Here is a 25,030-nt window from a genome sequence, read left to right as displayed (position 1 = left end):
GTACACTTCTGAATTCATTCTGCTGCTACCATCATCAGTTACATCACATGTGTGAAACTCAAGGCCCGCGGGCCGAATCCAGCCCGCCACGTCACTTTACGTGGCCTGCGAAAGCTTTAAAGATACATGATGTCTAAATAATAGTCTATGCTGCCATAAACTACATCTCCCACAATGCATGTTGATTTTGTGACCTAAGAAGTGATGGCATCCCGCCACTAGATTGCGATGTTTCCACACACTCCTCGTGCTTAAAGGAGAAGAACCGCTAGGCTAGGCCTATGTCTTTTGTGTTATGAGGCAGTATCATGATTTTCAGCATCGGCCAATGGCCATGCCGTTCACGCTACACAACTTGCCGTCTTGTGACAGGAGTCTTGAAGTCGTTGTGGCGTTCACACTAAGTGACTGATCGGTGACAGGGGGTCACACGCTACACGAGCTGACAACTACTCTGTCAGCTGACGTTGGTCTCCAAACCACGTTTTTTCAAGAAAACACACGTGAAATGTGAAACAGGAAATGACGCGAACCTACACATAAAACAGCTGTTGTTTGTTATTATAAAGACAAAGACTATGGGTTAAAGAATGGATTAGCACACGCAGGTAGCAGGGATCATCTGAGCTACAGAGAGAGCTTGAGGGGAGTAAAATGTGTTTTGTGGTGGAAAAAGTAGCTGCCTGCTCTCATTGGCTGGATGTGGATGTTGAGTTGGCCGACTTCTCCACATATTTGGCATGCTGGATATCCGGCAAAATGTGTCGGGGAGCCGATTTGATGCGGTGTTGAGTAGTTCACACATAACGACTGGCGACCGCAGATCAACCGCCAATTTACTCCTGATCACAGCCTGACGGTCGCCGAGCTCTACGAGCGGCGTATAGTGTGAACTAGGCTTAGGCTCCAGTAGCCTTTACGTCAGCATTTTTCCAGGTAATCAAACTATCTCTCATTAGTTGAATGTATGCCCTCTGCAAGGCTGTGTGCAGCTGGACTAATTGTTTTATCAAATGCCACATCTGTCCCTCATGTTATTAGCAGCTCACAGTTATTTGTTTTACCATGGTTCTGCACCTCTGGACTGTGAAAAAGTTACTGTAAAAGCTTATGTTTGATGATATTTGTCTGTTATTTACTTGAAATGTTTGATCTTTGATTGATGGAGTAATGAGGGTTTTTAAATCTGATAAATTCATTTATTTATATTATAACACAGAGACATTTTCTTACTAAGGCTATATTTTTACATCTGATTATGTCCTTAACTTGAATACATAATCAAATAAAGAGATAGTTATTTAACAATATGTTAAGGAGTAGTTACATTTATATAGTGTTACAGTTGCAACTGGCCCTTTGAGAGTAACCGTAATCCTTATGTGGCCCTTGGTGAAAATGAGTGTGACACCCCTGAGTTACATCATCAATAAATATTAATGAGCCTGTTCCAGAAGCTGCCATGCACGCCCAAGCCATGACATTACCTCCACTATGCTTCACAGATGAGCTTGTATGCTTCGGATCATAAGCAGTTCCTTTCTTTCTCCACACTTTGGCCTTTCCATCACTTTGCTAGAGATTAATCTTGGTGTCATCGGTCCATAAGATTGTGTTGCAGAACTTTTGCGGCTTGTCTCTGTAGTTCTTTGCAAATTTCAATCTGGCCTTCAGATGAGTGGTTTGCATCTTGTGGTGTGGCCTCTATATTTCTGCTCTCTGAGTCTTCTTCCAACAGTGGATTGTGATCCCTTCACCCTGCTCTGTGGAGGTCGTTGGTGATGTCACTTACTGATGTTTTGGGAGTTTTCTTCAAAGCTCTCACGATATTTCTGTCATCAACTACTGTTGTTTTCCTTGGCTGACCTGTTGGACGTCTGTTGCTCAGTACACCAGTGGTTTCTTTCTTTTTCAGGACTTTCCAAATTGTTGTGCTTGCTATGCCCAATGTTTGTCCAATGGCTCTGGTCGATTTTCCTTCTTTTCTCAGCTTGACAGTGGCTTGCTTTTCTCCCATAGACAGCTCTCTGGGCTTCATGTTGGTTTATGAACCAAGCATGAAAACTTAGACTCGTCATGCAGAACTATTTAATGTTTGGACTATCAACCTAAAAGGCAACACCTGGGCAACAAGAAACATCTGTCAGTCACATGTTCCAGTACTTTTGCTCACTTGAAAAATGGCTGGGTTCAAACAAACGGTTTGTCCTGAGTTGTTTAACACATCTAGATGTGAATACCAGGAAATGACAGCTGAAATTCTGAACTCTTGTCTCATACTCATCTTTTGATCTTAAACCCAAATGTCTTCAGTGAACAACAAAAACAAAGGAATTTGCCTTACCGTTCCAATACTTTTGGAGGGGACTGTACATAAAGTAATGAGTATATTGTCATTAATGCAGACGAATTGGCAGCCCATTTACTTAGCTGGACAGTTCCCCCAGAAATAGATTGCTATGGAATTAGTGACAGTAGCTAATCCAAGAAGCTAATTTCTGTGGTTGCTTTTGGCCACACTCAAATGGCTAAAATTTAAGTTTATTTGGAAAGCTTTTAGAAGCTCTCGCTGCTTGCCCTGTTATGCTTGTTTTGTCTTGTTTTGGCGCCTTTTGTCCGCCTACAATTTATCCCATAGTCAGAAAGGCCATTAGAATTAAAATTGTTTTATTTTAAATGATCTATTTGAGGAAACCTGTGTTGAAGCAACTCCAAGAGCATTATTGCCCTTCAAAGTTGTGCAAAAAAAACTTGCTGTGTATCACTGACTTAAGGTCATGAAACCCTTTTTTAAGTCATACTAAGATGAGCAGCGTTGTCTATTGCCACAGCAGAGTGAGCATAAAAGACCTCTTAACCTCCATTACACATCTAAAAGTGATAGAAACAAACTATTCCACTTAAGATCCCTCTTTGGCTTTGCTCTTGCTCCCACAGCTGTTTGAGGTGTGAAAGTGTTAAGAGGGGTAAAAAAAAGTGCAGCCCTTAGGGACCAAACACACACATGCCAACAAACGCACATACACATATAATGAGAATGCAAAGACATAGAGAGAAAATAAGAAAGTATTCTATTTGTACAACGAGAGAAAGTAAACTAAGCTAAGGTAAATTACTTATCTGCTCATCTTATTCTCTGTTAACGTGCACTAAAGATTTACAGTTGTTTTCTGTCACTATGGTACTATTCACAAGTATGTGGTAATATTTCACCACTCTTAGAACAAAAACATGTAAAAAGACTATGATCACAAAAGATTATGTTCACACATAGTACACGCATAAATTGGATGATATTTTCTTCTGTATTGTTAAAACATCTTTTACCATCACTATTAAATTGTTCCAAACTAACCATCAGGGAAACATTAGCTTAATATACATTTATGTATTGTTGTTTCATTTACCTGATGTGTTCAGATTGAGATTTTTACTGTATGTGACCTCTGTGGGATTCACACCTACAACCTTAGTGCAAGTAGCTTAGTGCTCTACGTAACAAACAGAACCACAAAGGACCACTGCAATGATTACAGTATGGACAATACAATGCTGTAAAATACACTGCATAAGTACCCTCCATATTGCTCTACTTCACATAGAAGTAAACTCATTTGGAAACCATATACCATATTGTAAATTAATGCTTTTCTAAATGCAGGAATAATTGTGTCTCAGTGCCCCATGACGAGCAGTAGCTGGAGGTCTGGTTTTAGCCACAGCCATGGAAAGTCACTGAATGAGAAACTCTCTGGGGAAGTCAAGGATCATCAGAGAATTTAAAAAATTAGTAACTGTACATAAATATATCAGAAAGTGGTTTATTCATTTATGTCAATAGATAGCAGTTTGTAGTTGTTTTTCTCACCAGCAGCCAAATCACAGTAGAAACCACTTAACTTACTTGGTAGCTGGAAAGGTCATTGACCAGAAGAACATGGATGACCGGAAAAAGATGATGGAGGAAAACCAATACAAAAGGGTTTGAGGTAGAAGTGGCCACTATACTTTTGAGACAACATGGTGGTTAAACCCGTTTGGAAGGAACAGAAAATTTGGCATTATAGATACACTTAAGACTTATAACTTTCCATGCTAAAGTTATGAGAGAGCCTTAACTACAGCTTTAACTATATTCAGCCTTGCTTTGGAACTATTATCGCAAGTTCACAACTTTCGAAACTCCAAACTCATCACACTTGCAACACTTCCAATCTTTCATTCAAAACTTGCCATTGGATTGGAGACATCTCTCACCACACAAGCCATTCATTCAAAATATACGAAAAGTCATGAGAACATATAGTTTAATCACCAAAACACAACATAAGGATATCTTTTCAGTTTAGTAGTTTTTACTATAAGTGAATCCAATAACAAACAATGCAAGATACATGTTTCAAATCACCCTAGAAGTGCTGAAAGTAGTACACCACAGTACTGTAAAAGACAGATTAAACAGTTTTCACATTGATCAATACACTTTCGTTGTCTTACATTTACAGAATATATCGTTTCCATAATAGCTCTCCTAGATGTAAGTCAAGTCGAGATCAAGTTGTGTTCATATTCAGCCCTCAATTGTTTCACCCGGTCATTGTTTTTCTCAAAAGGCATTGGGTATATTTGTTTCATTGATACCTGGTGTCACACTGGCAAAGGTGTCATTGTTCTCCTCAATTGCCTGCTTTATTTCCGACAGCCTTGTAGCATTACTGGCCCTCACCATTTCCACCACAACTCCTGCTGGTCGGTCAGCACACGGCCACGGCCACAACTGTGGGGTTCTCTGTCAATTTTTAGCTTAGAAAAGAATTTACTGTCGATAGATCATACTGAAAGAACACTGTAACATGTTGAATTAATTTGAAGATGAATTTGCATGCATTAAAATTAACAGTACTTTACATGTGATTACATGTTTGAAAATACAGCCTTTTTGATGATCTGCTTTCAGTTTTATACTAAGAGCTGTGAAACGCCAACTAGGAAACAAGTGATAGTGTTACTTTGAGTTTGTTACTTTTGTGTTGCCAAAATGCCGGATAGTTGTTGTGCTATCGGACACACTAATCGTTAAGGAGACAAGCCTGGGCTGTGTTTCTACAGAATTGCGTCTGGTAAAGAAAACCTTGACAGCAGTATAAGGTGAGGGATTCTACACAAGGTAAACATCACCGTAGTCGAGCGCTGGCAGGGACCTGGCCGTTTTTTAACGGCAGAAATACGGCAGTGGGTGCTATATATGGATCGCAAGTGCCCAAAAGTCTGTCTTGCAGTCTGTCACAACCCACCAAATGCGGGTGGATTTCAGCCATGGCGGGTAACACAGTCACTACCACTAGCCACTTTGGCGTGTTGAAAAATTGTAGTATTTTCAAAAGGCATCTGACATAATAAACAAATTGCAATCTGACACTATGACACTACACCTCCCACGAGTACAACCTGCACATAGTGTTTGCTCATTGGTCCATTCGTGAAGCCCATTGTCTCAACACTGTAAACAAGAAGACGCTGTGGAGATTAAACTCAGGAACTGGCTGTCGGACTGAGGGCTGTTTATTGTTTTATTTACTGTTTAATTATCTTATCTTGAACAGCAGCAGAGATGGCAAGTTTTTTTAATAGCAGGAGAATCCACACAACAGGTGACATCCAGACTTTTGTCAAACGATAATATATGTTACAGTGCAGCCACAGTCCCTTGACCTGTAGACGTCAGACTTCCGCTTGCTTTTAAGCAAGCCGACCAGTGTGGAAAAAAATGTACAGGAGAACAAGAGAAAGAGAAAAGGGAGAGCTGAGGCGGAGAAAAGGCAGGAGAAAAGTTCTGTTAAACGCTGTAAAATTACAGAGATCTTAATGATGGAGGGCCAGAACCCCGACTTTGACCCAGGAAACCAGTGTTTGTGTCCCTTGTGAAACAAAAAGTCAACATTAAATATTTTTATTTAGACAAGTTATGTAAATTAACGTATGTGACATTAGTTTACTATTGTGTTATTATAAAAGAATTGATTATTTTAACCCAAACCATGATCTTTTCCTAACCATAACCAAGTAGTTTTGTTGCCTAAACCCAAACAAGTCGTTTTTGTGCCTAAACCTAACCAAACTGCAATGTTTCACAACTTTAATATAACTAATAATATAATAATAAATAATAAATAATAATTGTTTTGAAACGCGTTTTATTTTGAAAGTCTAACCAGAAATTGTATATTAATTGTTGCTAAGCGTTGCTAACTTGACCACGGCGCCCTAAACGTGCTGTTTTTCCATTGTAAACTCTTGTTCAATTGCCCCGAAATGTCCTTAAAAAAACATTGTATTAACAGTCGAACAAATTTAAAATAGCAAAGTGGACTTTTGGAAAGTGCACGCACTACCGTGAAGTTGAAGTTGAGCCCTCAAATAATTGTTGACCAAACATGCCGAGTGGGTAAGCGGGTGCTAGCCTAACTGCATGAGTGACCACAACTACACGCCGACGGAAACTTTGACCAACAACGCTGGTAGGAGGAAAAATCCCCCTGTTACCCCAACGAAAGTTGCAACACCTCCTGCAAAGATGAAACGCCCCAAGAGACGAAAGAAATCCCACAAACAAACTTGGTCCAAGCTATATAAAAGCTCACCACCAAAATTGATAACTTCGGTGAGCAGTTAAGGGAGAACTCCATCATGGTGGCTAACATTGCCAAACTTGTGGAGATGAAAACGCCGCTGACATCACAGAATACAAAGAGAAAATACAAGCTGTGGAAAAATAAATGCCCTGTATCATTAAAGAAAACGAGGTGCTAAAAGAAAGAGTGACAGATTTAGAGAGATACAAGAGGCGTTGGAACCTCAAAATACATGGCCTGGAAGAAAAAGACGATGACCACACCCGAGATGTAATCATCAGTATTCTGTCCGAAATCACACTGCAGTGGGCCTCATTGATTGAAACAGTGGTCGATACTGTTCACCACCTCGGAAGATGAGAAGAAGGGAGACCCCGACAGATCATCATCCAGTTTGCCATGAGTATCACCGTGATGCCATCTGGAAACTGTCCAAAGACTCCAAGGTCTGCAAAAATATCGGGATCCACTTCAAACAGGCCTTCTGTAAAGCTGATAGAGAGGCACGTGCAGCTGCATGGCCGAAGATGGAGCAAGCCAGAGCGACAGGGAAGAATGTCTACTACAGAGAACATGTGGGCTACATCAACAGTAACAGGGTTACTCCAGACTAGACAAAAGTTAAACTTAAACATGTCACTTAAGAGTCTCACCCCAGGAGGTGTTTACCAATATTTACAACTCAGACATTTAAAGATAGTTCACTTTACAAAAAGGCGCATATATTGTTTTGCAGTTTAAAAGTACAAAACAAACTTGATTCACTTTAACATGTTCTTAAGGAGAAGGGGGAAAGTATTTTATGTTATCTTTACATTAGACTGTTGAATACCTCCTCTCAGATGAAGGCATGCACTTTAAAGTCAACATTTTTATGACAGTTTATTTTTGTCACTTGCACATTTAGGTTAAGGTGGTTAAAGTTAAGCTGCCGTAGGTATATTTTAATACACTTTACAATATAAGAATAAGAAGGTTTTAATGTTTCGATCGCCCAAACTGAGACCAAGTCACGGCCAAGACCAGAGTTTATCGAGACAGAGACAAGACTTTTAGGGGCTGAGAGCAGTCGAGACCAAGACCGAAGGAGGGCGAGACCAAGTCAAGACCAAGACCAGTTCCCTGCATTGCATGGCAAGCAATAAAATGTGAAACGAGATCATAGGTACGGTAACAACATGTTTTAGGGTTACTGGTTGCATTTGAAGCAATAAGTTTTACTTCCAATCAAAGTTAGGATGTTAAGAAATCAGACAATGCAAGAGCAATTTATTGATATTCCCAAAGTTATGTTCTTGACTGGTCTTGAGTCCGAGTACAAAGGCGGTCGAGTCCGAGACGAGACCATGACCATCAAAAAGTGGTCTTAAGACCAAGACCGGTCTCGAGTACTACAACACTAGTTTCGACATTGGTTAATTACAGGTGTTCACAGTATATATTCCTTGCTGACAGGGGCTTCTCATAACGTTCTGTTAAGAACTCACAAACCTATGTACCTAAACTTTTGTCCCTATTTTTGTCTTAGTTTTTTGAAATCCACATTATCCTTTGTATCACTTAATGCTAGGGGGTTACGAGATTCTATAAAAACTTTCTTGTTTTGTAAAAATGAAAAAGCACAGTGCTATCTTATTCAAGAAACTCACTCTAACAACACAGATGAAAAGTTCTGGTCAATTTGCGTGTTTGAAGTTGATGATCACTTTCTGATATTAGGAAACATATATGGGTATAATAACAATAGCTGTTAAAGATCTATGCCAAAGATATCAAACTGAAGACTTCATATTTGGAGGAGATTTTAATATGGTGATTGATGAGTGGCTTGACAGAAATCCTTCAAGATATCAGGGGCACCATTACAAACATATTTTATTTGAGTTTTGTAATATGTTCCAACTAAGAGATGTATTGCGCACTCTTAACCCAGATAGCCAAACCTTTACTTGGTTCAAACCAGATGGTTTGGTTAAATCTAGATTAGATTTCTGGCTTCTGATACTGGGTCTAACTTGGAGACAAATTCCACAATTTCCACTGCACCTCTAACAGATCACTCCTTGATTAAACTTATTCTTACTCCTACAAATGCATGTCAAAGGAATAAAGGGTATTGGAAGTTCAATTCGAGCCTTCTTAAATGTGAACCATTCTGTCAAGAAATTATATCAGTAATCAGTGATATAAATACAGACTGTAATTTGACAAATTATAGGGAGAAATGGGAATTCTTAAAATACAAGGCACGTCAAATTTCCATATCAAACAGCAAAAAATTAAGCAGAGCTAGTAAAAAAAAAGGGAAATGGAAACTGTGAAGGAAATGAACAAAATTTGTAATAAACCTATATTAAACGTAGATGACAAACAAAAACTAATCCTTCTGCAGTCTTCACTGGACAGCATTTACATTAATAAGGCCAAAGGAGCATATATCAGGTCGAGAGCAAAGTGGATAGTGGAGGGGGAGAGGAGCTCAGCTTATTTCTGTAGATTAGAGAGAAAGAGACAAGAACGAAATAGTATAAAAACTTGGTTAATTGATAACCAAGAATGTACAGATCCTAATAAGATCTCAAAGGAATACTTTCAATTTTACAGTACATTGTACTCTTGCTCTTATTCATGTACAGCTGCTGATGCTTTCTTCGAGCTCACTAAAGAATGGATTCCTAAAGTGGACAAGTGTTTTAAAGATGTATGTGATGCTGGAATCAGAATGGATGAAGTAGAAAATGCCTTGAAATGTTTATCCTTAGACAAGTCTCCAGGTTCAGATGGTCTAACTTCTATAGACACTTCTGGGAACATCTGAAAGACCTTTGTTTCAACATGTTAAAAGAAGTTTCTGAAACTCTAACTCTACCAACTACAATGAAGCATCGCTTCCCTCATACCCAAACCTGGTAAAGACCCCAAGTTAATTGACAATCTTAGACCCATAACCTTACTTAATATATAATCTTAACTCATATCTACGCAAACAGACTAAAAACTGGTATCACTCAAATCATTTCAGACACACAATCAGGGTTCATAAAAGGACGACGAATTCACAACATACTTACTTGATTACAATAACTTAATTGAAGATGATGGTTTTATCTTTTTTCTTGACTTTTTCAAAGCGTTTGATATGATTGAACACCAATTTATGTTTTGTAATTTGGTTTTGGGGAAAATTTTCAAAATATAGTTAAATTACTGTATAAAGATTCTAATAGCACTGTGTTGTTACCACAAGGTGTATCTCCAAGGTTTTCTATTGAAAAAGGCATTAAACAAGGTTGTCCCATCTCCCCTCTGCTCTTCTTCACTACAGCAGAAATGCTTTCCATTCTTGTTAAACATTCAGACTTTGAAAAATTGACAGCTAACTATCAGCCAAATGGCTGATGACACAACTATTTTTATGAAAGACAGTGACCAAATTCCTAAGGTTCTTCATAAAGTTGATTTCTTCTCGAGAGCATCTGGCTTAAAATTGAACCTTAATAAATGTGAGGTTTTTCCGATTCACAATTCCACCCTTACATCAGTTCATAATAACCCTGTAAAATTAGCTGTTAAATACCTAGGGATACACATTACTAAGAATAAGGACTCGCTTGATAATCTTAATATCTGGAATAATCTGGATAAATGCAAATCTTATCTAAACTCCTGGTCTCAAAGAGATATCTTTATTATAGGCAGAATTTTTCTTACAAAAATGGAGTGCATTTCTCGATTCATCTACCCAGCCTACTCCTTATCACTTCCTCAAAATGAAATAAAAGCCATAAACCAAGCTATTTTTAATTATATCTGGAAAAGGAAAACTCACTAGATTAAGAAAGGCACTATGGTTTAAGAATATGAAGAAGGCGGACTTAAGGCTATTGATATTGAGTGCATTAACGATACTATTAAAACAAACTGGTTAAGATCATTTTTAATTCATGACAAACAATTTTGGTTTCATATTCCCAGAGAAATTTTTTGTGTTACTGTACTGGAGAATGATATACAAACATAATTTTACTCCTCACAACACCCCTATATGGAATTGCAGGTATGTGTTACTTAAAAATAAATCCATATTTTTCCCATTTTGGCTAGAAAAAGGAATATGGTCTGTGATGGACTTATTGGACAATACAGGAAACATTCTGTCATTTGAGGACTTTGGTTCCAAATTTAAGCTTTTTGACAGAAGGCAATTCCTCAAGCTGTAACTGTGTCTGCGTTTAATTTATCTCAAAATACTGTGAAACCTAATCTCCCTTCCCTTTTGGTGAATGATCACAATTTCATTAATATAAAATTACCAAACTTCATTATTAGACAAACATTTGTTAGAGAATTATATACATTTTTTAAATTTTCTCTAAAAAAGAGGCTGAGAATCCGAATTATTTTTTAAATTTAAATTTCCTCTTGCACCAAAAGCGAAAGAGGATCATTTTAAGGTTTTGAATGGAATACCCCTCTGCTGAATTTATGAGAAGTCATTTTGGTTTGGATCACAACAACGGCACATTATGTGATGACCACATTGAAACTACAAAGCATTTACTTTATGAATGTACTTTTGCTAATGCTTTCTGGGATGATGTGCATTATTGGTTGTTCCCTAAAGTTTAAAATTTTGCTAGTCTAACAAAGGAAAATGTTATATTTGGTACAATTTTCAAAGACCCCTTACATGACCTGGCTATCAACTCAGTTATCATTCTTGGTAGTTTTTATACATAAAAACAAATTCATGAAATCGAGGCGAAATTTCTACATTTTTCATAAGGAGCTGTGTCTTTCATTTTTCATGTCTTTAACATATTAAAAAAAAGAATGCTATGAAGCTCTCTAAGTTAGTTGATGACCTTAAGCTTACAGAAAATCCCTAGCTTTTCTCCAACATTTTCTTACCACCCCCCTTTTTTTCTTTTATTTATTTATTAATTTTTAGGTTTGTTTTTTTATTTATTTATTTTAATGTACATCACCTTCTGGTCTTGTCTGTTCCCTTGTTAATTATGCACTGGTTTGTACTATACCACTTTGTATGTAAATTTTGTTAATAAAAAAAAAGTAACCCTGGTACTGCTAATGGAAAAATGGCACAAGTGACTAGTCGGGAGAGAGAAGTGTTGGATAAACATTAATCCAGTCAAAGCTCTGAGGAAATGCAGATGCAAAATAAACCATCCATAGTGCACAAAAAAAGTGGGCTAAAAGAAAACAGCAAAAACGTTTATGTCAAGCCCCGGTCGTTCTGCGCTCCAGGTCACTGCACGTCTGCACGTGACTGATGAATTAGCAAGAGGCAGCTATAGACTGATTGCCTCTTTTTCTCCTAACACTGTCCATGTTCCAGTACACTCATCATCACAGGTATATCGTTTCAGCTGACCTCTGAACTTTAGCCTCCCCAGGCTGAATTTCTTGGCGCTACCTATGGTGCATTCCATTGCCAAATTGCAAACTGAAGGCTCCGAAAAGTCTTGGTGGGCTTTGATGCTCCAGTTAATAAATTATTCAGGTTAACCAGGGCACTATGCACCAATGGTTTTGGATTTGACAGATACAGCCTTCAAATATTATACTGTTTTGCAGTTTAACGATCCATGTGATCAACTGATATGATATCCGAAGGATAATATAAATTTCAGATCTTCTGACGTGTAATCTAACACGTGCGTGTCAAGCCACGCAGCAGGTACTGTACGGGCTGCATGGTGGAAATCCAACCTTACACAGCCTCACTCACACTCAAGTCATTTCATACACACACACACACTCACGCACAGTGGTTGATTACGTTGACTTTCAAAAGGGGGTTTCTATTGAATAAAAATCCAATTCTGGCTCCAAAAGGATCCTTATCCCACAGAGAGCGTGAGAGTTTGAAGAAGAGAAAAGGAGAGAGGAAAGACAGCAGGAGAAACAATTAGACAGTGATGGAGATACAGAGATCACAGTGAACCAAACAGTGAGGACTCCTTTTTTTTCTTCAGGACAGCAGGTACTGAACTCATTTCTGGAAACAAATAAACAGATTTTGAAAAGCTCTTCCCTTAGAAGCCCTGAAACAATGTTCATCTCTCCAAACATTACATTTACTGGGCCACTACTCAAAACTGTCTTAATTATAAAATAACCAACGAAATACTTGATTTTATGATTAATATTTTTGTGTTCTGACCAAACTGTTTAGGCCCCATATGTCATAGTTACATTTTCTAAATCGCTTGAGAGTGTTTGAGCTCAACCCTGTACCATATCATTGAATGGTACAGGGTTAATCGCAGGTGGCAATTGGGTGTCTTGGAGGACTCAATCATTCCAAAGGGTCACAGAGAAAATACATTTGAGTCTCTGTTATTGTTTATGGTTTAACTATAGTTATAGTTAAGCTATAATTTTCTGACTACTTTCATTAAGTTTTATAGTTGTCAGGGTCCTTTTACCTATGTATTTATAGCCATGTTTTGTACATTTGTCTCAATTAGTTCTCTCAAACAAGAAGAAACAGTAAAGACAGTAAGCTTTACACACACACAAAGACATGCACAGGCTTTACCAGTTCTTGACTTGGGGCAGCAATATCAATGGATCCATTTTCCTGCCGGTATCTTCCTGACCTGTGCAGTGACCTGTAACCTTGCAGTCTCAAGCCCACTTCTACAAATGCAGGTTTTTCTTGCGACTAGGTCTCGTTGCCCATGAAAACACGGTGAAACAGATGTTTAGGCGACCGTCTCACCCCCATCAAACACTTTTCCCACCCTCTTCGTCTCTCTCTTTATCACTCCCGCCTTCTCCATCAAGGTTGCAAACAAAAGCCGATTACCATATTCATGAGGCCGCCAGATGACAAATGCAAGCGGGAGCAAAAGAAAGAACAACCCCCACTCTTTATTGCGCTTTCATCGCGTATCGATCATCCTTTCACCTGCAATTATTTTCTAAATCTCTTTGATGCTCTTTCTCCTCCCTCACAACTTTCACGATCCCTCTATTCTCTCTCTGTCGTTTCTGTCAACAGCCTGTTAATATCAAGATACCGAGACAGATGTGTGTGAGTTTGCTCATGACACTGATAAAAAGGCACACAGTACAATATTATGTAGTCTGATGTTTTGTGTCTTTTGTGTCTGTGTGTGTGTGTGTGTATGTGTGTGTGCGTGTGTGTGTTGTGAGTAAATGGTGAGAGTGATGAAGACAGAAACGCTGTGTATATGCACTGACAGTGATAAAGCGCCAACTCAGATACTCCACAAAGTCTTACTGGCTGGTGTGTGTGTGTGTGTGTGTCCCTCCTTACTTCCTACCTCCTTTCCTAAGTCAGCCCTTTTTTACTTCTTCTGTTTCTTCTTTCCAATCACACGTTAGCAACTGTAGCTAGCCCAGCAGACCTGTCAGGCTTTGGATTTTCCCACATGCCTAAGAGCGATGCAAGGTATTTAAAGAGTTTGGAGGGTGTTGTCCTTTTCTTTTAACCTTTCCAACACCAAAAATACAAGCTTGTGTAAGGAATTGATTAAACTGTGTTTTTATCTGCCCTAACGTAATCTGCAAATGTTACCATGTCCTGTTAACTACCTTGCTAGGTTGGGTATTGAGTTATAGAATGCATTTTTAAAAAATGTATGGTGGGGATGCTGACACTACCTTGGACATGTAGCTGTAGCCTTTTCTTTTTTTTTTTAGAACAAATGTATGTAGCTATCAAGTGCACAAGTAAGATTCTGTAAGATCTAGAGAAAGCTGGAAACATCATTTTCAACCAATTCATGAAGTTAGCTTGAAAAGCTAGCTCGCTCGTTACAGCTGGTAAAATCTGCCAGCAACAGTTTCATGAATGAGAAGCCAACTATTGTCTACTTCTGCCACCATCATCCTTCAACTTTTCCTACCTTCGCAGCTCCCATCTCTCCCTCTGTCCCTCCTTTCTGAATGTGCTGTTCTCTTCACATTCTTGCCAGCCATTGTTTCATCCTTCAGTTTTCCCTTAACTCTTTCCTTTCCCTCCCTACTTTGCTCATCCTTCTTCCCACCCTTCCATTTTCTTTCTTTCTTCCCTTCATCACTCATTCATTCTTATGCATTTTTCATTCCTCCATTGCTTCATTTTAATTTATTGCCTCATTCAAGAAACTTTCTTTCCTTCCCTCCTGTTCCACCCCACAGTATTCCTCTCATCCATCCAACATTCTTTCTTTCTTTCTCATTTTCACCCCCACTGTTTCTCCTCCCCCTTAATCTTTGGCTTTTTCAGGTTTTACTATGTAGACAAGGTTTTTATCACCCTTAACTGGGGAAGCAAAAATATATGAATATATCGTCTGGTATTATTGTATCAGATAATTTGACACTTTGAAGCCATTGTGCTGCATTATTCTGCTCTGAATTACATGGCTGAGGATGACTAACACCTGCAAACACAACCAGTCTCTCTAAAAAATCTGAAACAGAAAGACCTTTGTTGCATTCATTTCATCCCGCACACCCTCCCACCTCACGTTATCTCTCTGTGACAGTTTGAAAGGGAATAATGACATGACGCATCACCATTTTAAGGCGCATGAATGAAAAGACTGAATGAGCTGAAAGAGAAAGACAAAGGGACAGTTAGAGATATAGAGAGCAGCGAAGCGAAGACAGACAGATGGAAGGAAAGTGAGATGGAGGCAGACACCTCGCTGGGACAGAGGGAGACAGACGTAGAGAGATAAATGTGATGGGGGAAGAAGAAGACAGAGACAGACATAGAAGGAGAGACAAGAGGGGAGAAAGAGGAAAAGACAGAAAGCCTGCCTCCTTATCTTACCCTGCCTTTCACAGCCAACCTCATGCTGGCACCTAATACTACTTTGTGTGTGTGTGTGTGTGTGTGTGTGTGTGTGTGTGTGTGTGTGTGTGTGAATTTCTGAAAGTATATGTGAGCATGTTTTCCTGTTTTGTGCATGTATGGATTAAAGTTGAGCTGCAACTAATGACTACATGTCTTTCCTTTCTAAACTAGACTATTATCTCTTTCTATTACTTCCTTTAACTCATTCATTATTTAGTCATATGTCATAAAACGGTAAATGCCCATCATGATTTGAGTGCGAGGTATTGTCTTCAAACCGTTTTGTTTTGACCAACAGTCAAAATCCAAAGACGTGAAATTCATATTATAATCTCATAAAACAAATAAAAGCAGCTAGTTCTTACATTTGAGAAGCTGGAAGCAGCAAAAGTTTGGCATTTTTGCTTAATAAATGACTTAAAATAGTGACAGAATATTAAATTAAAAATATTTTGTCAGTTGAGTGATTGATTAGGCGATAATTAGTCTCAGTCCTAGTCTAGAGACAGAATGTCCACTGTGTCAACTATTTCCAGATATGCGTGTGTCTCTGTGTCGATTTCTATGAAGCGATTTAATCTGTTTAATGCCCACATCTGCAGTATGTTGCACCATACGTGCCTGTGTGTGTGTGTGTGTTTGTGTGTGTGTGTGTGTGCGCGCTTAGGTGATTTCCATGAAGGCTATTTATTCAATCTCCCAGATGACTTGAGCGTGTCGCCAGCAAATAAACATTGACAGCTGAGGTCTAATAATTCCGCCGGCCAGATAGAGCACACTCATCCACTTATGCCCACACACTAACACAGAAATAGTGCAGGAAACAGGTGTGTATGTGTGATGGTATGGGTATCTATACAGGGTATTTGGAATTTGGGACCATAATGTATAATATACCCAAGATCAACATTTTGGAAAATATGCTTATTCGCATTCTTTCCGAGTGACCCGTAAAATCCACTGACTCCGGCCACCTGCATGTTACGGCTGTGCTGCGGTTGCGGGAGGGGCCATTGTAGCCAATGTTTTTGAGTAGGTAGCAGGTCTATTTTTGACGGAAGCCGCGTCAAGCGTCACAGAGCAGATCAAACCAGGCAGGAAATCAGACACAGAACGGCACAGAGAATCCGGTCAATTTTCAAAATTATACACCCTGTGGCAACTCCCGATCGTAAAACAACAATAAACACGGTTAAAACAGACACAAAAGGAAAAAATTTAAATATGTAGCCTACTTAATCATAGTAGAAGCACAAAATGCAAACAAAATCTAAACATGTCAGCAAAACCCTCTGATTCTGAAATGCTCCCTGTGGGATATGCAGCCTGAAGTTGACGGAACGAAACGGGCTCACAGAGTGCTGTGAAAAAGGTAGTAGAAACACAAAAAGGACAAATTAATAACAAGTAAATAACGTGGGGCAGGCTGCACGCTCCGCTGCTGAAACGCTTCTGAGACTCTTCCAGTGGATATTGACGCCGGGCCATGGACGCATCAAAACCGTGGCGCAGCTGTAACATGCTGCAGCCGGAGTCAGTGGATTCCTGGCGTTAGATGTGTAAATATGAAACTACTGCCAGAAGATAGAAACAGCTAGCCCCTCTAAAGCAAACTTATTAGCACTTATTGACGTGTTACACCTTGTGTGTTTAATATGTACTGAAAAATATGTATGATGATAAAACATACGAGGTCCGTCCTTATACCCACAATACCTGTACAACATGACAGGATGGATTCAGTGTGAATGCAATCATGTGGTCACCTGTTGGTGTGATCTTTTCCTTAAAGTTCACAATAACCATGTCAATACTAAAATCTTTACGCAGTAATCTTTACATTGTCTAAACTGTTAAAGGAGTTTGAAAGACAATAAATCCCAAAACATGAAGCTTACAAATCAAACTGATTCTAAACAAACTTGCCAGTAAAATTTTGAAGAAAATGTTGTTTTTTGTAGCCTTTGTTCTCCAGATTAAACATGTATCATACACTTAGCAGCCAGTTTATCGGGTAGTTTAAACAAATGTAGTCTAATACAACAGTCCTGCAAAGTTTATGTTGAAACTGTTTTAGAAAGGTGTTGATTTAACTTGATGATCATTCTGGAGGATGTAGTTTGTGGTGCTGTTGAACTGTACTGTGTTATAATGAGAGGAGTTCATAACATTAAGTCTAATATACTTTATTGGTGTAAATGGGGTGGACAAAATATTAGAAACACTTCTCAGTATAATGCGATATATAATTCAACAGCTCTATGACTTTAGCCGACCATGAAATTGGATCAACACATCTCTAAAAATGTATATTCTAAACTGGACAAAGGAACAGGTGTGTTTTGCGCGACTGTTGTATTAGTTGCATTGGTTTCATACACGTGTGAGAGTACAAACATTTTCTACAACCTCCGTAGATGGTCGTCACTGGTTACTAAATACATATGTATTCAAAATATCAGATCTGTAAGTGTAAGTGAAATAGCTTAATGATGACCACGTGCTTTGGATAAAAGCGTCAGCTAAATGAATACATGTAAATGTAAATATAGATTATATTCAAAATGGATTTAATCAGAAACTAAGATGTCAAAAAATGTATCAAGACATTTGAACTCCAACTATGTTTAATAAGTTAGAAGGAATTAGAGTGGACCTATAGTGCCAACACAAAAGTTAGTTAAAATAACATAAGTCCTCCAATAAATGCATCTGCCATTTAGATAATGTATTCATTCCGAGCCATTTCCAGACTTTCTAAGCTGCTAATAGTACTGATAGTATTGCATGTGCACTACACACCTACACACTTCTGACAATACAGGGTTTTACAGGCTGAATTTATCAGGGGAAGTGCAAATAACTCCTCAAGCACTGTTAGTCTTTCTTTCTGAATTAAATGTTTCATTTTAAAAATTATATCATGAATCAATCTTTAATTATAACTCTTTTTGTCTGCCTATTGCCTGTAGCTCACATCAGAATAATAACAATGAGCATAATGAATTGTGTTTATAACCCACAGCATTATGGAATAATGAGAAAAGCTGAGGACACAGAGGAGGATGTGGGGCAGCAGAGAGGAAAAGAAGAAATCGGAATAAAACAAAGGAGAGAAGAAAAAGGAAAGGAAAAGAAGGCAATGGAACCAATAGCTACGGGAGAGAGTAAGAATAAAAAGTCAAAAGGGAGAAGAAAAAAGAACAAGTGAATGTGGAGGAAGAGAGGTGAAAACAAGAGGAAAATGAACAACATAACTGTGGTTGCTGATGTAAATCTCCCTCAGGTTAAAACAAGATGATAATTAAAAAAGTACCGCAGGGTCACACTGTGACTGTGTGTGTGTGTTTTAGAGAGAGAGAGAAAGAGAGTGTGTTCGTGTGTGTCTTACTGTGCAGCCTTTATTGCTGTAGGTAGGTTTGTGTGCATTGGGTGTGGGGGGTGGCCATTAAAAGGTGTCCCTGCTGCAATCAGTGTACAGAGGCCTTAGGGCCTATTTGTTGCTACATCAATCTGGAGTTAATGGAAACACGCAAACGCACACTCATACACAACAGCCAAACATTTTCTGCCTACAGTGCTAACATTGTCAGGGAGACGGCTGAACAGCAAGAAACACGCATGTAAGCCTGCACGTATGCACTTGAATGCACACGTGCAGCTGGCAAGGAAGCCAGCCAACCGGGGCCCACAGCAGAACACAACACACACTGTTTAGTACACAAGCAAATCATAATGAGATCCCTTCAGTTTTTAAATTCCTGTCTCCTTATTTCTGTCTTAGATTTCTTTATCAGACCTTTCTTGTCATTATCGAAATAGCTGTTTTTGTTCATATTCCTAACAAGAACCTGAATTCCTCTTGTTTTGTGCTAAAGGGGCTAAAATATCAATTTTGAGGTTGACATAAGTTGCAAATATAAACATCCTTTACTCCCAATCTGAAAATTTCCCAGTGAAGATGAACCAAAGTGACATTCTGCCAGTTTTTCACAGTAGATAAGGCAGCGCTGTAGCGAGTCCTATGTTGGCTCTGTAAATGTTTTAGCACAAAGTAAACTGGGTAAAGCATATAAGTGTTAATTGCTGACTAGATGTGATAAAAGAAAAGAAAGGCAGCAGGGTGGGAATAAGCAGACTGATAGAGAGCACGAGGCCAACAGAGCAGCCAGAGGCACCGTTTTTCAATTGCATGACCCAAGACACCAAATCCCCATCAGCTCCAGGGCTCCCATTCTGTAGCCGAAACAGACCTCTGACCTGCCGAGTGAGAGATGCGATTCCCCTAAAGCAGGGGTGGGCAAACTTCGGCCCGCAGAAGATTGGTACACAATTGCCCAAATCAAATGTAATACCTGGCGTTCCACCAGGTGGCGCATTACGCACAGTGATAGACTTAGAGGAAACGTCGGGTTGCTCAAAAGAAACTAGGAGAGGGTGAAAGAGGACAACCCTGAGCAGGAGGTGATTTTCTTACACTACATAATCCACCAGGAAGTGAAGCCAGTTGTAAAAGTTGTTAACTTTATTTGAGTGAAGGGACTTTAGCATCGTCAGTTTCTCGAAGACACTGACGCTGATCACCAGGACATTCTTTTCCACTCCAATGTCTGCAGGTTAAGTTTGGGGAAAGTATGTCAACGAGTGTGGGAGCTCAAAAGGGAGATTCTCGCATTTTTGGAGATACTTCAGAAAGCTGACTTTGTGATTTAGCTTCCTAACATACTGACACACATCAATGAGCTGAACGTGAAGCTGAAGTGATTTTGGAAAAGTTGACACATCACTTCAGCTGGTGTTATGTCCCTTCGCACAAGACCCTGAAATGGAGCCACAGGAGTTGCAGAACTGATTGATCTCCAATGTGACAACGTCTTAAAGGAGAAGTTTAACTCTCTTTAACTGGATTAGTTTTATCCTTCATTAAGCGCAGACAAATTTCCAAACATCCAGAAGATGACACAGAGGATGCTGGTGCTGTTTGGCTCTACCTATTTGTGTGAACACACTTTTAGTGTGATGAACACCTACAAAGCAGCCCACAGATCCCAGTTGAGTGATGAACACCTCAGATCTGTTCTGAGAATTGCCACAACAAAACTCACACCAGACTTCCACGCACTGGCAAAAAAGGGTGATCAGCAACACTGTTCCCACTAAAAGTGAATGTAAGTATTAACACCGTAATGCCTTTTTTATGTTTATGTTTGATATGTATGCATCTGGTGCTAGCCTGGCCCATCTGTCAAATTTTAAAAATCAATGTGGCCCCTGAGCCAAAATGTTTGCCCACCCCTGCCCTAAAGGCTTCAGTAAAATGTCACCATCAAGTCCCCAGAAACAGCAGCAGGTGATGAGGTGGTTCTGGCATCGTGGCCACAGTCAGAACTACAGGTCACGTAATGCCCACTGGCCCCAAAAGAAAATGTAACTAAACATGGGGGCAATGGTGACGCTATGGAGACGGCAAGAACTGTTGGTTCGTCAGCTTTGGCTGCTCGTGTGTTTTCCTACAAATTCACTGATGATGGCAGAGATTGGTGAGAGTGAAGGGAACATATACGCAAGTTGAAGAAAGGCTCAGCAGTGAAACACACATCTTCTGTAACACAGCCATGCCCACTGTACGCCTCTTTCTGCGGTCGTAGCTTGATCACAATGAATGAAATCTTCTTAAAATAGCCTTATATTCAGAGTGAAAAGAAGCAGACTTTTCCACCATTGCTCATATCACAAAGTAAATGGAAGAGTGTGAACAAAGTTACTGTGAGGAATATAATGCACAAAGCACCCACCAGAAAATCAAGTCGATGGTATGTTTTGCAGGACTCCTTATAACCACTTATATCAAGTCAAATCAAGCACTAGTGTTCAGTAATGTCTGAAGGTCACACCAGAATGGCAGCTGAGCTGACCTCTTCTGGCGTGACAGGCAGACAAGTGTCAGTGGTAGTGTCCCAATAGGGCACAGAAACACCACAGAAATGAACGCTTTGCACCAAAAATGGAGACAGCATTTTTAAAATGAGGACCTCAAAGAATTACCACTTTAACGTGAGAATAAAGAAATAGAGAAGAGCTGTCCTTACCAGGCGTGATCTCTATCACGGTGTCCTGTCTCTCCGGGGGGAAAAGGACCTTGGGAGGCTGAGTGGTCTGGAGAGCTGAGAGAGAGAGAGAAAGAGATACAGGGGGAAGGTTGATTATCAGGAGTGTGTTGGTCTGGGGGACCCACATCATCATGAACACACAACATAACAAACACACATCCATCATATCCATCCAACTATTAAGATGTACGACGGGTTTGAATAGAAAAAAAATTAAGGGATCTTCTTGAAAAGAAAAGTTCAAACATTGCACAAGAACCACTCATGTGAGTGATTTCCTTGTAATTACATTTTTCTCTTAAGCGCAAACATATACATAATATGTCATACAATTAAATGGACTGTACCTGTATAGCTCCTCTCAAGTCTTCAGACCACAAAAGCACTTGACTTTACATGTCACATTCACGCACATTACATGCACTGATGGAAGAAGCAACCATGCAAGCTGCTTATCAGAAACAGAAACTAATCAGGGCACAGCCATCGCTCTACCTCCTGAGCCACAGTATAACAGTATAAACAGTATAAATTACACTTCAAAATGATGTTGACATTATCCTGTTTGACTCAACAATTCAAATTACAATATAATTATACATTTATTCATATTGCCTAACAATATTATCATTCATTTAACATGGTTAGTGATCCTTCTGTATAACACCATAATCTCAAAATGAACATCTCAAACTGCAAAACGACTTAAATGATGCACAAACTGAAGGTTAATTTGTCTCTGTATATTATAAGGTCAGCTGGAAATGTAATCCTTTGGATGCCTTAGCACGTCAGGCCCGTGGAAGAGAGTGACAGCGTGCTGATATATTGGCAGAGACAGATGAATGGTTGTTGTTGCGGTTTAGATTACCACGGGTTGTGCCTCTGCAAATGTGAAACTCCGCAGACAGACACACCGATCCAACCCTATTCCCTTAATTCCACTGCTGACGCTGTTAAAAATGACAGACCCCTTTATGGATCTCTGACAGCAGGACTTCAATTTCTAAACTCGTAAAGTGTCTTTTCTTTTTCTTCTTTTTTAAAGTTTAAAGCTTCTTTTTACTCTTCGATGTCATTTTCATGAATTAACACTTCCTGACATGTGTTAGGACACGTAGCCTTTGTAGTGTACCAACAGTGTGGATGTGTGCATTTTATATCAAATAAATTTGGACTACTCCAAATTCTTTCTCTCTCCCTGGGAGAGAGAAAATGAGGTGGTGAGAAATCAACTCAACAGACGGCTGAAGAGACCGCAAAGGAAGAGGTGAAAGGTTTGCTCTCCCTAAGTGCTGTTTCTGGGCAGTCTGATCGTAAAACTGGCCACCTTTGGCAGCAGCCGTGATATGCCTTGGCGCCTGACTGTTAAAATCACAAAAGAAACACTCTAGCTTTCTCCTGAACAGCCTATTGGAACTCTTCATAAGAGAGGGCAGGAAACCCTAAACTGCCCCCCCCCACATGCGTAACCACGGCAACTGACCTTGCTCTTTGTTAGAGTACCTCACATCAAAGGATATTCTCCTTTTCACAGCCAGATGCAAATTTGAGAAACTCCAGGACACCAGGAGGACAGCCCTGAACTCCACTGTGTAAACAAGAGTACTGTCTCCTCAAGACTCAAAAATTACCTTGTTTAATTAAATTTTCAGCAAGGTCACCTGACTTTATTCATTTTATTTGTAACCAATGCTTCACAAAAATTCAACAAAAATGTTCACAATACTTTCTGACACTTCCTTTAGAAATGATGATAATGAAATGTCATTCTATACTCGATTAATTTCCCAGCTCCTGAGAAAATTGTTTTAGGATTATTCAGAGCTATCCTCATGTAACCCGAGCTCCCCCAAGTGGACAAAATAAGTATTACATGCCATCATCTGAAATGCCGTTTAATGTATTTACCTGTCCATAATCTAATGCCATTCGTGTATCTTGCTTCTATTCTCTAAGAACGTGTAACAGCCAATATATCCAGAAAGCTAGTTAAGTTCTTCTAATCTGATGTGATTCATTCTGAAATGCTAGCCTCAAAGTTGAACTACTGACAATTGTTTTCCTTTTATCAAGTGCTTCAAACTAAGAATGGTATACCCGTTTGACAATTAAGGTTTGATTGTGGGAAGATATTTGATTACAATACACGCAAATAGATTTTTTTGATTAGACATTAAAGTTAAGGAAACCGCAAACAAGCCCTCCCTCAGGGGAACAAAGGACTGCCCTCTGGGAACCACGCCCCAACAGACAAAAGCAGCGACCCACGTTGTCTCGGTCTCTCTTGTCCTCTTTTTGTTGCTGGCTCTCCAACTGCGCTTCAGCACGCGCCCTGCGTGCTCCCTCTCCCGGCAACGCCCTAAGATTCGACTCGGCACAGCAAAGGCTTGTTTGTTTTCAAGCCACACCCGAGAAGTGCCGCGACCTCAGCTTTCCCTCGTTTAACAGCAACTTTACTTGCGTTTTATTTTCTTTGGTTTTGTTTTGTTAAAACAACCTTTGATATGATACTGACTGACTGACTGATTTAAGATAATTGAGCAATTATTAACTAACTGATCACTAGTGAATAATTGTAAAATTATTAAAACCATACTAAGAGGTCCAGACACTCTGGGCAAATTGGACCCGAAATGAGATTTATGAATGAATATTCTCTGAATATTAAAATTCATAATTTTGTATTAATTCTCATAAATTTATTAAAACATAGTAGTCATGCTACACCTTATATGGGCTTATTGGGGCATTCATTGTGCTAATTTACTAATCTCATGCCCTCAATCACGCACAGAAAGCATCATGCTTACGCATGCCATTTAAACAGTTATCTGATATTAGGACTGTTTGCTGAAACTGGTACGAGCTCACCGCACAGAAAAAAGTAAGAGAAAGTTAAGATAAGAATATGAAAACACTGAGGCCCACTGTATGTTTAATTCACTCACTGTAGCAATAATCTGTATGTCTTTTTTTCAATCAAAACAAAAACCGCTTCACTTTAATGTACCAGCACTTGTGTCAAAAGCACAGGAAGAGTTACTGCAAGGACAGATAGAGCTAAAAGAAAAAAACAAGAAGGATCAGAGAGTTGGAGAGTGACAAACAAAGATAACATATTATTAGATTGGTCTGAGGTCTGAGTTAGCCTGAAAAAACCAATGTGACTGTAGCTCCACAGTACACTATTTTGTAACAGAAAGGCCGAGGGAGAATGCTGACCTTTGCTCTACCAATTGATCACTGCCCTGCAGCATCACAAAACCAAATATACAGAGACCGGAGCTCACTGTCTGTCACACCAAGGAGATGCTGCCTCAGCCACAGAGGCAGCTCAGTGCACAGCCCATCTCACCCCCCAACGCTCTCTATTGAAATATTGGTTCACTTGTCATGATATTTCCTGTACTTGTCTGTGACTTAACAACTTCAATTACAAAGCTGCA

The 25,030-nt window shown here is 39.4% G+C and overlaps 1 protein-coding gene across 3 annotated transcripts in view; it reads right to left on the bottom strand.

The window, feature by feature from the left end:
• The window catches only part of il1rapl2 (interleukin 1 receptor accessory protein-like 2), a 451,036-nt gene that overhangs the window by 52,398 nt on the left and 373,608 nt on the right, over positions 1-25,030 (bottom strand). For all 3 annotated transcript variants that reach the window (XM_038699673.1, XM_038699671.1, XM_038699672.1), the window contains exon 7: positions 21,561-21,635. In XM_038699673.1, coding sequence (XP_038555601.1) covers positions 21,561-21,635 — 75 coding nt within the window. The remainder of the gene's footprint in view (positions 1-21,560; positions 21,636-25,030) is intronic.

The sequence above is a fragment of the Micropterus salmoides genome, unplaced genomic scaffold, assembly GCF_014851395.1.
Source record: "Micropterus salmoides isolate LMB-PRFRI ecotype aquatic unplaced genomic scaffold, ASM1485139v1 Ms_hic_scaffold_5, whole genome shotgun sequence".
NCBI lineage: Eukaryota > Metazoa > Chordata > Actinopteri > Centrarchiformes > Centrarchidae > Micropterus > Micropterus salmoides.
This window is presented reverse-complemented; position numbering and strand designations above follow the sequence as displayed.